This window comes from Vipera ursinii (genome assembly GCF_947247035.1).
Source record: "Vipera ursinii genome assembly, chromosome: Z".
NCBI classification, from domain to species: domain Eukaryota; kingdom Metazoa; phylum Chordata; class Lepidosauria; order Squamata; family Viperidae; genus Vipera; species Vipera ursinii.
Window position 1 is genome coordinate 98,508,430 of NC_139517.1, and position 18,959 is coordinate 98,527,388.

General features: G+C 36.2%; 1 protein-coding gene across 1 annotated transcript in view; it reads left to right on the forward strand.

The window, feature by feature from the left end:
* Positions 1–16,423, forward strand: part of COL28A1 (collagen type XXVIII alpha 1 chain) — a gene marked incomplete at its 5' end in the record, with an annotated part of 87,822 nt that extends 71,399 nt beyond the window's left edge. The window contains 10 exons of the mRNA XM_083377211.1: positions 2,862–2,930; positions 5,027–5,095; positions 7,476–7,556; positions 7,741–7,776; positions 9,057–9,093; positions 10,507–11,061; positions 12,220–12,398; positions 12,537–12,765; positions 15,145–15,319; positions 15,500–16,423. Coding sequence (XP_083233337.1) covers positions 2,862–2,930; positions 5,027–5,095; positions 7,476–7,556; positions 7,741–7,776; positions 9,057–9,093; positions 10,507–11,061; positions 12,220–12,398; positions 12,537–12,765; positions 15,145–15,317 — 1,428 coding nt within the window. The 3' untranslated portion in view covers positions 15,318–15,319; positions 15,500–16,423. The remainder of the gene's footprint in view (positions 1–2,861; positions 2,931–5,026; positions 5,096–7,475; positions 7,557–7,740; positions 7,777–9,056; positions 9,094–10,506; positions 11,062–12,219; positions 12,399–12,536; positions 12,766–15,144; positions 15,320–15,499) is intronic.
* Between the last annotated feature and the right edge of the window lie 2,536 nt (positions 16,424–18,959).

Sequence of the window (18,959 nt, forward strand, 5' to 3'; positions counted from 1 at the left end):
CTTTACTTGTACCTTTGGTTTTTCCTGCCCAGGTGTAAAACCTTGCTTTTCTCCACATTAAATATTGTTTTGTTGGATAGGGCCCATTGTTCAAGTCTGTCAAGATCTTTTTGGATTCTGAGTTTGTCTTCTGGGGTGTTTGCTATTTCTGCCAGCTTAGTGTCATCTGAAAATTTGATGAGATACTCTTCTATTCCCTCATCTGAGTGATTTATGGAGATTTGTTTACATATTTTTTATTATTATTTAAAAATTCCATTTCTACATTGAACAGTGTGTTGTCTAGTTATACAAGTATCAACAATCATCACATTCATAATTTATCAAAATACAATCATGTGCTAGGAAATAGCAATCAAAACATTAAAAATAGTATTACCCACATTAACATTAGTTATATAACAATAAAGTATTTACTTATAAATCTTGCTTACATACTGTAATCCACATATTCTCATATTTCCAACTTTCTAACTTCTGTTTTATCGGCTAACCATTGGTAAAATAAGTCCCATGTCATATAATATTCTGTTTATTCTTTTTCTTTAATTTTTAATGTTAACCTATCCATTTCTGCGCATTCCAGTATTTTTTAAATTATATTCTCCTCTGTAGGAGTTTCTTCATTTTTCCAAAATTGTGCATATACTATCCTAGCTGCTGTTAAAATATGTAAAACTAAATAAGTATTACCTTTATTGTAATTTCCTGGTAACATGCCCAGTAAGAATATCTCTGGTTTTAGATCTATATGTTGTTTTGTCATTGCTTCCAACCATACATGAATTTTATTCCAATTTTTTTTTGCTTTGGGACATGTCCACCACATGTAGTAATACGAACCTGGTATTTGATTTCATTTCCAACATTTAACAGATTTTATCTTTATACATATTTGAAGATATTGAAGAGTACTGGGCCTAAGACAGAACCTTGTAGTAACCCACTGCTTACTTCCCTTTATATATATGTAGTACCATTAAGGACTACTCATTGAGTATGGTCAGCTAGTTACAAATCTATCTGGTGGTGATGCTGTTTATTATTCTGTATTTTTCTAGCTTACCAAGAAGTAGATTGTGGTCTACCTTGTCAAATGCCTTGCTGAAGTCTAAATATACTATGTCCACAGCATTTCACTGGTCTATTAATTTAGTCACTTTGTCAAAGAATGAAATAAGATTGGTTTGGCATGATCTGTTTTTAACAAACCCATACTGGCTACTAGTTATAATTTTATTTATTTCTAAATGTTCACAGATCTGAGGTTTTTTATTATTTTTTCCAGTATCTTCCAAGTTATTGATGTCAGGCTGATTGGTCTGTAGTTTCCTGGGTCTGTTTCTCCCCCCCCCCCCCCATTTTTTGAAGATGGGAATCACATCACCTCTTTTCCAATCTCTGGCAATTCCCCAGTGCTCCAAGATTTTTTTAAAGATATGGTACAGTGATTCTGAGATAACATCTGCCAGTTTCTTCAGAACTCTGGGATGTAATCTGTCAGGTCCTGGTAATTTATATTCATCAAGGTCGGACAGGTGTTCACTTACCATTTTCTTGCTTATTTTAATTTTTATTTCTAGTCCATCTTTTACACTTATGCTTTTGGGTAGGTTGGTCTATAGCAGGCATGTCAAACTTGGGACATCACATGATGTCATGTGACATATCACAACTTTTCCCCCATTGCCGGCAATGAGGTGGGCGCAGTTTTGGTGTGACGCATCCAGCCTGTGGGTTGGCAGTTTGACATGCCTGGTCTATAGTTTCTTGTTGTGTGAAGACTGATGTAAAGAATGAGTTGAGCAGCTCTGCTTTCTCTCTTCTGCCTGTTACATCCTTGCCATCTTCTCTCTTTAGTGGACCGACTGTTTCCTTCTTTTTTTGTTATTTATATGTTGAAAGAAACTTTTTAAATTATCTTTGATTTTTGTTGCAAGTATTTGTTCATTCTGAGCCTTTGCTCTTCTGACTTCATCTTTGCAGATTTGGGCTATCTGCTGATATTTTGTCTCAGTTATATGTTCCCCTTTCCATTTTTTGTACTTATCCTTTTTGTCTTTCAGTTTATCAGAGAGATCTTTGTGCAACTATTCTTGGATTTCTTGTTTTTCTTTTTAGTGGTATTGTGTTGGACTGAGCTTTTATGATTGTATTTTTCAATGTTTCCCACACTTTTTAAGTTGTTTTGCCCTTAGGATTTTTATCCATGAAATTTTGTTTAGACTTTCTCTGAGTTTGTTAAAATCAGCTCTTTTAAAGTTTAAGACACTAGTTGGATTTTATTCTATTTCCTGTGTTTGCATTATATTGAATTCCAGTATGATGTGGTCACTATTGCCCAAGGTTCCAGCAGTTTCAACTCTCTCTATCACTTCTTTTCTATTAGTAAGCATTAGGTCTAGTATAGCTTTTCCTCTAGTTCCCTCCTCTACCTTTTGGGTAACAAAACTGTCAGCTAAATTGGTTAGAAATCTGTTCAATCTCCAACTTGCTGCAGAGTTTGTCTCCTAGTTGATATCAGGATAGTTAAAGTCTCCCATTATTACTGTGGTATGTTTCCTACATGCATTTGTTAATTGATTGGCAAAGGGTTTACCTATTTCTCCTGCTTGGTTGGGTGGCCTGTAGTATACGCCTATGGCAATGTCATTCTTTTTTTCCTTTTATATTGATCCATGTGGATTCTAGGAGGTTTTCCATCCTTGGTTTTGTGTATTTTTGTACATATGTAGTGATCTTTTATGTATAATGCAACTCCACCTCTTCTTTCGTTGAGTCTGTTTCTTTTGACTTCAGTGAAGTTTGTGAATTTCTTAAATTCTATTTTTTTGTTACCCCTTCCCCCTTTTCTTAAATAGGGTATTATGGGGCAAAAGGGTTTTCCTGGTCCTCCAGGTGCTCCAGGAGACAGCATACAAGGAAATAAGGTAAGAATATTAATGCTAGGGAAGGCTTTTGAAAGTAGATTATTCCTCTCATGTTTTGCATAGGTATTTGTTTTATTACTGCCATTTCCCTTGAATTTTAAAACTCCAACTAATTGATAGATCTCAAATCAATCACAATTATATCAACTTAAATTCTTAAATATATCCTAATACAATGGCCCTATTTTTTAGAGGATAGTCCAGCATCAATAGCTAAAATATTGCCAGGAGGTCTTCTTGTATGTGAAAATATTTTCTGTTTCAAGGTGGAGAGCTAGTTGCCTTCCAGATGTGCTTGAATTAGAGTTCCTATCAGATTCAGCCAGTGTGATTTAAGATACAGATGTTGGGCCCCGTAGTTTGACAATATTTGGAAGGTCAGCAGATCCATACTCTTTATTTAAAGAGTTAGCAATTATAACTGAATTTAAGACAAAGGAAGAAAATAGATAGCCTAAAAGTACTAATTAGTATTAAGCATTGACTTTCTCATTATGATAACATAGTAGTCCAAATTTGTGCCAGTGCATATAAATTAGCATATGCGAATAGATGCCTGCTGAGATTTAGACAATCTTAATTTTGTAGAGTTGATTTATAACTATTAGGGAAGACAATGATCTAACTAAATATATCCTTGAACACTGGTATAGACTATCCTCCCCTTCTTTATTTCTCTTTCATTCTCTCTCTCACTCTCTGGCTTTTGTGCCTTAAAACTCAATGCCAAAAAGTAAAAAAAAAAAAAATACAAGCCAATTTGCCTCCGCTATTATCTATAACGACCACAAAATTTCTTTAGCAAATTTATAATGAGAAAACTAGTGGTGAATAGAACTTCTCCAACAATCTTTCAAGGGCAGAATCCCTCCTTATATTGCCTCCTTATATTGTTGAAAAAGCCCAAAGCAAGGGAGTTTGCTGCAGAGCTCTATTTTTATTTTTTGCAAGAGATATTTGCATCTGTCAGTTTTCTGGGAAAATGGTCTCATTTAGCCAAAGGGATATGAGAATTCTGGCTTTCCTTGTATTTTCTTAAAACCCCAGAATTCAGCTGTTTGGAGATTTTTCAAAAGAAAATTGCTTCCTGTTGTTCAGTAGCTATAGCATTATAAGTTGCCGGCGTCAACTTCCCTCCGCCCTGTGCGTTCCCACAGAGAGGAACTCCTCAGGGTGCCACCGGTCAGAGAATGTAGATTGGTGGCCCCCAGGGGGAGATCTTTCTCTGTGGGCGCCCCGGAGTTATGGAACCAGTTACCGGTTGAGCTCCGGATGGCGCCCGATCTTCGCTCCTTTCGCCGCGATCTGAAAACATACCTGTTCGAACAAGCCGGCCTGGCCTGAGGGTGGGATTGCTGGGGTTTTTATCATCATTTTATTGGGGGTTTTTATTAATGTATTTATTGTTTTTTATGGGCATGTATTTAATTACTTTTTAATTTTTGTAACTTTATGTTTTATTCTTGCCCTGTACACCGCCCTGAGTCCTTCGGGAGAAGGGCGGTATAGAAATATTAATAAATTAAATTAAAATTAAATTAAATTATAAAACACCTATGTTCCAGTCCTTGGGCTTGTAGATATGAAGCTGTTCCTTGGAAACACAAATCCACAAATCCATAATTGTTTGAGTTTTGTTTATAATAACTCAATGGCTCTGTAGGCAATGGACATTAAAGCTGTGCTATTGAGAGAAATATAATAACTCAAACCTCAATAACTAAAGAGAAGGTTCTTATATGTTTGCTTTTTGTGACTTTAATAAAGATTGTTATTTAACAGACATAGTTATAGGCACATTGAAGTCCTTGTTCAAGAGACATAAAGCTAAATCACTTCTTCATTGGAACATAAAATGATTTAGAATCAGGCTGAAGACTATGCAACTCTATGCACTTAATTTCCATCAGCTCAATTGGCAGAGCCAGTGATCAAACATTATGAGAATTAAAGGCCAGCCTTTTCAGAATCTACAAAATCCTTTCCCTTAAATAAACACTGAAAAGCAAAGATTTTTTTAGCCTGATAAATATTATGGTACAAAATAGATCTTTTGCAAAGATACATTTGGAATTACTCTTACATATTATTTTCAGGGAGAGCAAGGAATTCAGGGTTCACCAGGACCAAAGGGCTCTATAGGAATTGGATTACCTGGTCCAAAGGTAAGACGTTTGCCCTTTAGCAATTGTATACTTTATTTAGAAATATCTTAATTACTAATGGCACTTTTTCAATTATCTTTCTGAATCAAATTTCATATTGTTTGTAGGAAAGTTTATAAATGTAGTCCTCAACTTATGACCATTCATTTAGTGATCATTCAAAGTTACAACACCATTGAAAATGTGACTTGCAACCAATTGTTACCATTACAACCAGCACAGTATCCCCACAATCATGTAATAAAAAATTGATAGCTGGGCATCTGGCATGTATTTACAATGTTTGCAATGCCCCGGGGGGGGGTTTCTTGTGACCATCATTTACAACCTTCCCAGTTGACTTCCAGCAAGAAAAATCAATGGTCAAACCTAGATTCATTTAAAGACCATATGATTCACTTAACAACTGAAGTGATTTGCTTAACAACCATAGCAAAAAAGGTCATAAAAATGGCTGCAACTCACTTACGAACAGCCTTGCTTAACAATGGAAATTCTGGTCTCATTTGTGGTTGTAAGTTGAGGATTACCTATATATAAATCAGAATTTCTTCCTTAATTTTTATTCAGGGCAAAGATTAAAAATGAATAAGCATTTTTGCCCCGACATTAACTTTGGAAACAATGGGCCATGATTACAATGAGCAACTGTATTTTGTTTCTTGAAAAAAATATCAAAACATTTCCTGCAACAGAAGAATAAGGAGACTGCTGTGCATTTATCACACAATCAACCTGCTTCATTTACAGTGACCGGTTTATTTATTTATTTGGACTTACTTGTTGCTGATTTCCATGGGCTCTGAATGGCTTATAAATCACCAAAGATAGGATTAGAAGCATTGCATCACTTTTGTTAACTATTTGTTTCTATTGGCCATGCTATCTCTAGTTTAGGCTAAACTTTCATATCTGTATAAGCTTTCCTGAAGAGTCAGGCTCTTTATTTTTTCAGGTTTTCTTTACTGCATTCTGTTAAAGAAGAAAAGATTCAAAGCTGTAGAACAATCTTGATTGATAGCTTCAGGGACTATTCATCTAAAAACACATAAGATTATTGCCTATGATCTTATGGATGGATTACATAAAAATTAATATTAATACTGAAAAACTAATAAATGCTAATAACCATGCTATGATCCTTTAGAACCAAATTATCAGCCTTTTTAGGTAGGTCAGATTAAAAAACTGTGCAGATATCACAAGAATCCTTGTTGAGATGGGAAGCTACAGAAACCAAATAAATAATTAAATTTTTGTATAGTATAATAAAAGAGAAAAGAGACTGCCAAAGACAAAAGGGAAAGAAGACAAATTGGATATCATAAGAAACAGTGGTAATTGCTAAGAAAACCAAAGCCAAAAAGGACAAAGATTTCAGGAAGAAATCTTGTTATTCAAGAATAACTAGAAGAGAAAAGAAGCATTAGTATGACATCCGTAAATCCAGTGAAAATGGAAGCAGACACAGAAAAACAAAGAAAGTCTTCTCAAACTCTTCCAAATTCAGAAAGAGGTTTCAAACTTAGAAAAATATAGTAAAGGATGCCAACAGGCAATTGGTAACTAATTCAAAGAACAGCAGGAGACCATGAGTTCAAGTCTCATGTTAGCCATGAAAGCCAGCTGGGTAATTTTAGGCCACTCTTAGGCCACCTTATAGGGTTGTTGTTGTGGGGAAAATAGGAGGAGGAAGGAGTGTTGGATATGTTTACCACCTTGAGTTATTTGTAAAAATAATAAAGACAATAAAAAACAAACAAATACAATTCTGTACAATAAAGATGTCAGTGTCCAAGATACATTAAACTATATTCCTTATTTACAATATGTACTTTAGTATTAAAAGATCAAGCTAGACCAGCACACTGGTCATTACTAAGTTGGAAAGCTACAGGAATTAATGGAATATCTGCAGAAATACTGCAATCAACAGAAGAACCAATAAAAGGTCTAACCAAACTGTGCCAGCAAATCTGGAGAATGACCCAGTAGCCATCAGATTCTAAAAGGATCAATTTGCATACCAATATCACGCAAAGAAGACAGTGCAAACATTTATAGTAATGAACGTCAAGGAGCACAGTAAAAAAATGATGTGACGTGTCTAAACCTATAAAGTTCACCTATTAATGAATAATTAATAGATTTAAAGAAAAAAAGCTAAATATCAGCTGTAGTTTATTGCAGTGATTTTGCAGAAAGATGCTAGGATAGATTATTTATATCTACAATAGCTCTTTTATATAGTTCTTTTATTCTAGCTACATTTGATTTGTATAATTCAGCACCTTTCTTGCATTGAAATAATATTAAAATACTTCAGATATGTCTTCCTGTCATTCATTCATATAATTAAAAGAATGTTCTATCTTTTTAGGGTGACTATGGAGAGAGGGGAGAGCAGGGAAAGAGAGGTAACAAAGGAGAAATTGGAGAGCCTGGCCCTCAAGGACCAAGGGTAAAACTTAAATATTTCACATTGGCTTGGGTCTAGATTAGTCATATGAAGTGTATCTACAGCATTGAAATCAAAAGGACTGTAGTACATCTGACTTACTCTGGAGCCAACTCTTATTTATATTACACAACAACTATATGTTGCATAATACTATGAAATAATATGCCATTTATTTATATTTCAGGGATTTTTAGGACAAAAGGGTGAACCTGGTCTTACTGTAAGTACATCTGTCATTTGTTCACATCAAAATAGCATTTTATATTAAAAACCATAATTACCCAGTTTAGGTATATCCTTTGCATAGGTGTGAAATTAGAATCGGTACAATCAGCCTCCTATGCTGATAATAATCTCTTTCAAATATTATTTCTAATTTATTTGCATATAGCAAATTGTGAAATTGAAGCCATATTTAGTAATATATATATGTATATGTATATGTATATGTATATGTATATGTATATGTATATGTATATCTTCAGGCTGGTGTCTTCGGCTTCATGCTTGTGCGAGCAAAGCGTGATCGGAGCTGCTGTCTCTATAAATATTGGTGGGGGGGTGGGGTGCTGGCTTTGTTGCTGTAAGCGGGTTGGTTGGCTGTGTTGTTACATGTTGATTGGTTGATGGGGTTATTGTTTGTGGATTAGTCGGCTGTTTTGTAACATCCTGTGTGGCTGAGGTGTTGGCTGTGTGCCCATTAGTCTTTTGTGTTGTAATGACCTGGATAATGGGCTGTGTGATGACATCCTGAGCTCTAGTGTAGTGATATCCTGAGTTCTGTGCTGCAACATCCTGGGTGGTTGGCTGTGTTGTGACATCCCGAGCTTCAGCATTGTAACCTCCTGAGTTCTGTGATGTAATGTCCTGAGCAGAAGGCTGTGGTGTAACATCCCGGGCTCTGGTTTGGGTCTGAGTTTGCAGTCTGGCTTTGTGTTCATGGCATGTGTCAGTTTGCTTTGTGTGGGGGTCGGGAGGGGGTGCAGCAGCTGGAGATGCCACCGTGGTTTGGTTTCTGGATGGTGGTTGCATTTTGTCTATGGGGTAGGTTTGGGTTTGAGTCTGGTGAGGATGATTGGTGGTGGCGTCCTGTGTTGTTGTGGGTCCAGTGTTGTTTTTTGTGGCTGGGACTTGTTTGTTGACTAGGGCTAGTTTCCAGATGTCTGGAAACTATACATATTGATTGCGTCCATATATAAATAGCCCAGTTAGTTGCTCCCTTATTTAACAAACTTCCATGTGATGGCAGTGCACATTTTCTGGTGAATCAATCAATAAAGAGCAGCTATATTTTAAGTCTACCAAGGGAGAGTTATGTTAGCCTTACTGACTCAGGGGCTATCTGGGTTGGGGTATTCAAAGAATGTACTTTTGTCCCTGTCCCCTCGGTGATTCAATTAAACATACTGTAAAAGTATGGCTTATTGAAAACTATTTTTTAAAAATACTTATGGTATTTCTAATTCTGAAAGACCAAACTAAGTTCTTGCTCTCTTTCAGAAAGAAGAAATAATCAAACTCATTATGGAGATATGTGGTAAGATCTACTTAAGGAAAGAAATCATTTTACTGTAAAAATCACTTTTGCTTAAAGAATTTAAAATAAGTCTTGTCAGTATATATTGCAATTAAAATTGTTGAGTGAAAGGAAAATGAAAACAAAAGTTTGGACAAGCTTCATATTGGGCTTTATGTTGACAATCTATAGAGTATGTAGTGGGTACTTTGGTGCTCTCATAAAATGGTTGCCATAGTTGGCATGGCAAGTTCCAAAACCTACACTAGCTTCTAAGGCCTATCATCTCAGATTACCTCTGTTTTTTCTGGGCATGTTAGGAATATTTTTGTGTTAAAAGAGTACTATACAAGATGAAAAGAATCCTAGTAGTTTTATTCTAAATAAAAATGGATATCCTTACTTGGTCTAAAAGTTGCACAGTTATAGAAACTGTTGATAGAATAACTACTTGCATATCATCAGAGAAACAAGTATTGGAGATTATAGTTAAGTGTAAGATTTGTGCATGTTACATTCATGACTTTTTTCAAATTTGGGAATTATCATTGTAATGTAAAGTGAATCTTTAAAGTGAAACTCTAATGTTTTTCTGTGATGATGCATTTTTACAAGCTAATTATCAATGTGTCTGCTGTACAATTTTCTGCCTAGGCATTAATAGTAGATGAGCAGTTTCAAAACATTGCCTCTTTAGGAACTGAGGTGGCACAGTGGTTAGAATGTAGTATTGCAGGCCAACTCTGCTCACTGCGAGGAGTTTAATCCTGACTGATTCAAGGTTCACTCAGGTTTCCATCCTTCTGAGGTTGGTAAAATGAGGATCCAGATTGTTGGGAGCAATGTGCTGACTCTGGAAACCACTTAGAGAGTGCTATAAAGCAGGGGACCCCAACCCCTGCACTGCGGCCCACTACTGCGCCTTGAGCCATTCAGAATCAGGTTATGGAAGTGGTAGGGGAGTACATGCATCTTCAAGTGCTGGTGCACACATGCTCAGTTTACACAAATGGAACTGTGGGCCCATGCATGCCCACTTTCACATAGAACCATCCCCTCTTCCCCCCCCCCCCCGGCTGGTCCGCAAAGCTGGAAAGGTTGGGAATCTCTGCTATAAAGCACCATGAAGTGGTGTATAAATCTGTTTGATATTGCTATTTATCAAATCAAATCTGAACCTGATATAGAGTTTGAAAAATCCATGCCCACATGACTAAGCTTTTTTTCTATTTTTCAACGCTCCATGGGAGGGGTAACAGGCACCTTTTATCTGTTTATAAGATTTGTATGACTGCCCATTTTAAATACAACTCTGAGTAGCTGATATGACAAATGCTTCGTGTTATATCATGTTTTGGAGACCTTATTAGTTTTTGGAAAATCATACATTTAACAAATTGCTTACACTCTTATTCTATCTACCACTTATTTCAGGCTGTGGTGTTAAGTGCAGAGAAAATCCTTTGGAGCTTGTGTTTGTGATTGACAGCTCTGAAAGTGTTGGGCCTGAAAACTTTGAAAGGATTAAACGGTTTGTAAAAACTATAATTGACGCTATCATTGTCAACCAAGCCACAACCCGAATTGGCATCATCAATTTTAGCCTCAAAATAGATGTGGTGTCCACACTGCAGCAATTTCCTAGCAAAGACAGTCTGAAAAACGCTGTTGATGCAATGCAGTATTATGGGGAAGGCACATACACTGCTACAGCTATCAGCAAAGCCATAGAGATATTTCAGATGGCTCGACAAGGAGTTAGAAAAGTGGCAATGGTTATAACAGATGGGCAGGCAGATCAACGTGACCAGTATAAACTGGAAGCAGTGGTGAAAGATGCCCATGCCCTCAACATAGAAATTTTTGTAATTGGAGTGGTGAAGAAGACTGATCCCAACTTTGAAAATTTTCGAAAAGAAATGGATTTAATTGCTACTGATCCAGACAGTGATCATGTTTACCAGATCGATGACTTCATGACTCTGCAAGGTAAGAGTGAGCTGCTTTTATTTGAATTTATGATATTCACAGGGCTAAACTGTGGATGCATCACAAGAAAATGACAAGAAATGATGACAAGAAATCTTTATAAACTTACAATATTGATTGTCAGTCATCCTGGGTAAACCAGACACAAAACAAGACTTGATGAACTAGATCCATTTTATTGTAAGGTGACACTGACAGAATCTTGCAGATCTGAAAGTAAAAAGCTTCCTGCCATCGCTTTTAACTGCTAGATCTACTAGAGTCCTCCTTTAGTTTCTTTCTCTGATCATTAAACCACTGGGACCTCCTTCCTCTCTTGTCCGTTTTCCTTCCCCCCTTTACCCAAGATAATTCCCATATTCCATTACAATAATTAGTTGAAAAATATGACCTTATAAAAATGAAGAAATTGTTGCATGGGAAAATGAAACATTCACATCAGTAGCAGACATTAGGTGGAGAATGAATTGATTATGAAAATTCATTTAGTCATATCCCTTTGATACTGTTAAAGGACTACAATGCTTTCAATTTTAGAATATAGGTCATATTGGAAGATCAGATGATGGAATTGTTTATTTAAACTTTGACCATCCAAAACACATAGAAAGCAAAGAAAGTCATTCAGATCTGCTTCTCTTGTTTCTACTTCAAATGAATGGTTTTCTCTTTCACTGAACTCCAAATCAAAGGATTTTGCCAAATGTAAAACTGGCATTGAGGCTAGAAGAAAGTAAGCGGCAGTCAATCATTCTATAAAAATGGACAATACTCTGCACCACTTCAACCTTTCTGAGTGATTTTGAATTTTGAGGCATGCTCCCTAAATAGTTGCCAGGGCCCCATTCACAAAATTACTATCAAAACACATTTATTTACCAGAAATAAACTGTTTGTGACAATTTGCTATTGGGATTTTATGAGATCCAAGATATTTCTTTAAATAGGCTGGTATTATGCTTTGAAGCATGCTACCTTTCTCTCTCTCTCTCTCTCTCTCTCTCCCCTCCCCCCATATATGTGGACAAAAATAGGTCACATCTAATTTCAAGTAATTCCTCCCTTCCTCCCCCCTCTCAAAATAGATCACATCTAATTTAAATTAATTCCTATCTATACTGCATAATACTGTTTTATTTTTATTTTTCATATGTTTAGCTCTTGAGGATAAGATTTTCAGACAAATTTGTGAAAATGACTTGAGTTCCTACATCACCAAAGTGCTTAGTTCAGCTCTTTCTCCAAAATTTGAAACCAGCGAACATGGCAGTCAGGTAGCCAAAATTGATCTTCCTGGATCATATGCCCCCCCACTACAGCCAGAGACTAGTGATTCTGTAAGTATTACTAAAAATGACATTTGCACAGGAGGGACAAAAATTTAATGATAGAATTCATGCTTTGTGCAAGTCCACAGTCTTTGAATAAAGCATTGCTAAATTTTATTACTGTTTTTTTCTTTATTGTAACTATAGTTTTCAAAGAGACCCAGTGAGAAAGGAGCATCCTATTTGGATCAGGATCACAGTGTTTCCTCAACCACTTCCAAGCATATTCCTGAACATCATAGACAGCCAGTCAGCCAAGATTATTTGGAATCTAGCACTCACCGTCCGGATTTAGCAATTGTGTCTAATGTAACTAGACATGTGCAACCTACACCAGCTGTTGTTCCACTTCCTACAGTAATACATGTTATGAAAGGTATGGAAGCGTTCTAAAGATGAAGAGATAAAACGGATGAGCAGACTTCATAGGACAATTTTTTTTGTTATCATAGTTTCTAGTATCAAAAACCAAAAACAGAAATTCACAATTGCTTTGCTTTGCTTCTATTCTTCCTTTCTTTTGCACTGGCACTATTCACACTACTTTCTTGCCTCTACATGGAATAGCAATGGAATATTTCTAAATGTCAGTCAAACCTTGTATACAGTAGCTCACATTGTTAACTCATGTGCTCAGTTATACCTAGCAGTTGCAAACCTTCTTTGAAACTTTGAAACTTTCAACTTCTTTGAATCAAGTCTTTGCTTGATTGTAATGATGAACACTTTCATGTCTTGTAAACTTTAGGAGGAGCTTTATTCCCTTTGGATAAATTATATTATTATAAGCACCTGGACTGTGCTTATGATTACATCTTTCAGTTGTGGAGACTCAACAGTTGAGGGTCAGCCTGGCATGCCATCAACCATTATTTTGTCTATCTGGCAGCAAAGCTCTGGAGACAGTTTATCATGAATAAATAATACAGGTTGGGTGCAGAAAGTCTGGGTTAAGAGCCAATAAATAACTTGTATTTATGAACAGACTGCCTATTACCAAAGTGACAGCGTTCTTCTTCCTTGACCTGACAAACCCCTGAAGCTACGCAATGTTTTCATGAACTGCTGAAACTGCATATTTTAAATGAACAGTAATGTTACATTTTCAGAGGTTTTCAGTGGTTTGAGAAAACACTGTGCATCTTCAATGCTTTGTTGTTTGAGGCAGGAGAATGCTATCTGTCATTCTTAGCAATAGAGGGTAAGAAGCCTATCCCTAAGAACAAATTCTCACTTAAATACAAATTTGAGACAGAAGGATGGGTCTCATTCTTAACTTAAGGACTGCCTGTTTACCATTCTTGGTGGCTTAGAATCAGATGGTCTAAGGTTTTAAGACAGAAACAAATTTTGATCTTAAAGCACACATATTACCTATCATATCCTGTTATTTTTAGCCATTTACATCTAATCAATACATTTAAAATGCAAGAGGGAATTAAGTCTAAGTTTCTTCAATTTATCACCTTCCATCTCCCTATTTTCTACAGAAAGCAAACAAGATGGAGCAATAGTGCATAACAATTAATGAACAACCAATGGAAATAAAAAAGTGTAATTTATTCTTATAGATCTCAAGAATGAGTATGTGTGATATTTAAACATTCAACAGACTGAAAAAACTGGAGAACCAGTTTGGTCTAGTGGTTGAGGCAGTATAGGAAGTCCTTAACTTACAACCATTTGTTTAGGGATGGCACTGAAAAAAGTGATTTATAGCCATTTTTCACACTTACAACTGTTACAGCGTTCCCCTGGTCATGTGATCAAAATTCGAATGCTTGGCAACTGGCATGTATTTATGACAGTTGCAGCGTCATGTCCCAAGTTCATGTGATCACCTTTTCTGACCTTCTGACAAGCAAAGTTAATGGGGAAGCCAGATTCTCTTAATAACCATGTTACTGACTTAACAACTGTGGCAAAAAAGGTCATAAAATGGGAAAACTTAGTTAACAACTGTCTTGCTCATCAACAGAAATTTTGAACTCAATTGTGGTCATATAACAAGGACAACCTATAGTCTAGAAAGTTGGAGACTGTAGGTTTTCGTCCCACCTTAGCCATGAAAGCCAGTTGGGTGACCATGGGCCAGTTACTCTCTCTCAGTCTACTTACCTCACAGGGTTGTTGTGGCAAAAAAAGGAAGAAGAAGAGGTGTTAGATATGTTCATCTCCACGAGTTAATTGTAAAAATAATAAAGGCAGGATATAAATAAATAAAAGAAAGTCAGTTAATTATAAAGAAAATCTTAATGCTTAAATTAGGTAGGGTTATTCTATTTTTATTTTTTTTATTAAATTTCTATGCCTTCCATTTCCCCTACAAGGTCAGTCTGGGCAGTTTATCAGTTACATGTCTTCTTAAGTAAAAGCCCAATTGACTAAAGGGATTTCTGTTTATAATAATTTTAAAAAGTACTGATTGGAATATGGTCGGAAACTTGGAAGGTGAATACACTGTGCATTATCAACCTTTGAACCCTCCAAGCATTACAAAGGAGGGTTGTATCTACCAGTCAATCAGCGCTATCTACAGCTAGCACCACAGCAATCTGGCAGAACCAGTTAAGACAGGGAAAGCTAAGAGTGTCATGAAAGCTGAAAACAATGCAATTGTAACTCTTCCTTATATTTCATAGTAAAAATACAGTTAGTGATATATGATTTGTAGTAATAAAGTTGTGTAGACAAAACATTTCAGCTTCTATAGAAGTACATCAAAACAATAAATATGCATATATATTGTTTTCAGAATCCAGGTGTTTAGAACCAATGAAAACTGGAAGCTGCCGAAATTATCAAGTGAAATGGTTTTATGCCAAGGATACAAATTCTTGTGCCCGATTTTGGTATGGAGGTTGTGAAGGCAACCAGAATAGGTTTGAAACTGAACAAGAGTGCCAAGCAATTTGTGTTCAAGGATAAAGGTAAGTGAGATGTCTTAAATAAGATGCTTGTATTTATGGATTTTATTTATTTTGAAATAGCGATGCAAATCCTTAAATAAAAATATTGGTTGTTTAATTTGAACTGTATGCTGTCCTCTAAAAATCTGTACATGTAAATTTTTTTAGGAGTTAACATTAAAATGTATTTCTCTCTTACAGAAATCACAAGATGTTATGAGAAAATGAAGTCAAAGTTTGCATAATCATACTAAAAGAAGTTCAAATACTGTATTAATAGTACTTCTATAATATACTTGGTGCTTTTATGAAACACTGTTTTTTTATAGTTTTATAATGTCTTATAATGGCATGATATGATATGATATAGATTATAGTGTAATACAATACTGTATCTTTATAGATGATAGTTTTACTTGATAAAAAGCAGTTTACACTTTTATGCTTATTGATCTATGTTTCAGGAGCAATTTTTAATAAGCCAGATATCAAAGATCATAATTAGCCTTCATAAATATGGTTTTATTATGTTGAAATGAAAATATTTTGTACCACACAATATACAGAATAGAATGTGAATTCTAGATCATCATCAGAAACTGCAGCAGCAACAAATGGACAACTGTATCATAATTGGGAACTTTCAAAATCGAATCTCTGCCTATGGATACAGCTATAACTCTTTTCCTACATCAAAGCCTATGTAATCTTGCAGCTAAGGATAATGAAAATCTGGTTGTTTGCTATTTCCCCTTTGGTTATCTTTCTTCAGATGCCAAGATCCAGCTATAATTGTAGCAACAAGCCACAGAGAATAATTAATGGCTACAGGTGTCCTGTTCATATCAAGACACCATCCTGCCAATTCAGTAATAGATTTTAGCACTATTAAGGGTAGTTTCTTATGCAAAAATCTCTGAGTAAAACAGGACCAGTATTTTGAATGTTATTGTTATTCCATATACTCTTGTTTCTCAGGGGTCTTAAACTAAAGAGGAAAATAAATTCATAGTAAATGTCAAAATCAATTATAGAAGAACAGGGGAAAGCACTGACAGATGTATATAAGTATATTTTTTCATACTGTATTTTCCTTTTAAACCATATCTCTGCACCAAAAGTACTGTATATGCTAAAACTGATGAGTGATAATTAAATATATCACATGAACAAGTTGTTCAGTTGCAAAGTCATATTCAACTCTTCGCGACTCAATGGACCATAGGATGCCAGGTTCTCCTGTCCTCCACTGTCTCCTAATATTTGCCCAAAATCATGTTTATTGGGCCAATGACACTGTCCAACCATCTCATCCTCTGTTGTCCCCTTCTTCTATTGCCTTCAGTTTTTCTCAACATCAGGTTCTTTTCCAATGAATTCTTTCTTCTCATTTGGTGATCAAAGAATTTGAGCATCAGTTTCAGTACCTGTCCTTCCAAAGAGCAGTCAAGGTTGATTTTCCTTTAGGATTGACTGATTTGATCTTTTTGTATCCAAGAGACTGTCAAGAATCTTTTCCACCATCACAATGTAAAAGCACCAATTCTTCAGCACTCAGCCTTCCTTAAAGTCCAGCTCTCACAACCATACAGTACTACTGAGAAAATCATAGCTTTAACTAAACACATGAACAAGAGGGCTGTTTTATTTGAAAATGTGGTAATGTGAACTTTTCTCCATAAACTTAAATCAATTCAGCTAAAAGATAAAAGTGTTGAAGTTAGCAATGAAAATGACCATAGAGCAAATCTTGCCATGATTTCAGGTAGAACGTAGTTGGCTAGCTGCAAAAACGTAGATAAACAAGGACACATTACCAAGGATTGCTATACTATATAAGTCTTCATCCCTATACAAAGCAACAGGTTGAATAAATTGTGGTTCCTAAGGGATAGGGACACGGTGGCTCAGTGGGTTAGGATGCTGAGCTTGTCGATCAGAAGATTGGCAGTTTGGCGGGTCGAATCCTGAGTGCCGCATAGCAGAGTGAGTGGCTGTTACTCATCCCAGCTTCTGCCAACCTAGCAGTTCGAAAGCACGTAAAAATGCAAGTAGAAAAACAGGGACCACTATGGTGGGAAGGTAACAGCGTTCCGTGCACCTTTGGCGTCTAGTCATGCCGGCCAGATGACCACAGAGACATCCTTGGACAAGCGCTGGCTCTTCGGCTTTGAAACGGAGATGAGCACCGGCCCCTAGAGTCGGAAACGACTAGCAGACATGTGTGGGGGAACCTTTACCTTTACCTTACCTAAGGGATAGTGTAAAACCATATTGAGTTAGCTCATGAGACTCTGTAGAGTGGACATATGGGTTGGGATAGGACCATTTATAAGATCTTATCAGATCCTGGATAATTTCTATCTGCCAGGGATCTATAAAGAGGTGATCCAATACTGCAAAATATGGCCAGTAAAGCCAAAAAGGCAACAAGACAAAGGTATCTTTAGTCCCATCCTTTTTTCAAAAGTTACCATGGATATTGCAGGCTCTTTACCATGTTCCAATAAAGGCAATAAGTATGTTCTGGTGGTCTGTGACTATGGCAGTTGGTATCTGGAAGCAGTTCCATTAAGAAATATGACCACTAAAATAATATAATGGAGGAAGTGGTCATAATTTAAAATTGAGTAGATATACCACAGGAGATTCTTACAGATCAGGGCACAAATTTCCAATCAGGTCCCCTGAAATATCTATATGCAGACCTGGGAATAAAAGGGTGTATGCTAGTTCTTATTACGCACAGGCAAATGGTCTTAAGGAACGAACTTAAGAATGTGCTAAAGAATATGCCAAAAAGAGAATATGTTAAAAAAAATGTACAGGGCAGGACCCAAAACATTGAAACACATGGCTGCCATTTCTGCGGTTCATATAGGGAGGTTCCATAGGCATCCACAAGTTTTAGCCCTTTTGAATTATTATATGGGAAACAACACTGTGATATATTAGATATAATTAAAGAAGGGTGGACTGGAAACCTAGAAACCTGACTGAATACATCCTGACACAAAGGAATACGTTGAAGGCCGTAGAACACTTCACCCAGAAACATTTAGCAACTGCCAGGGAAAGCCAAAAACACAATATGATTAAGGGTTAAAGACTAAGAAATTTGATGTAGGGGACCAAATCTTATTATTATTGCCAAGTAAAGAAAGTAAAGTACAAGCACAGTGTGGTCCCTATGCAATAAGGAGAAGAATTGGTCCAGTAAATTATGAAATAGAAAAGCTATATATATCATGTGTACCTCCTACATAAATGGCACAGTAGGGTTGACCCTGGGATGGCCCTATTGGTATTGAAAGAAAGTAATCCAAACTTAGTGGATCAAGCTTGGAAGGTAATACAGCAACCATCCCAAGGGATCATGCATATAAATCTTGAGCTAAGAGAGAATCAAAAAGACAAGTTAAGAAGAATATTGGAGAATTATAAATGGTTACTGGACAGCCAGGTACAACTACCTTAGTGGAACACAGGAAACCTGACCTGCTTGTATAGGATCCCTGAATGGTTGAAAGAGTTGCTACAAAAGGAGATAGAAAAAAAAGTTCCAGATGAACGTAATAGAACCATCTATCAATGAATGGTATTGCCATTTCTGTTGGTGCCAAAAGCTGAATAGTGACATACGGTTTGGGGTAGATTTCTG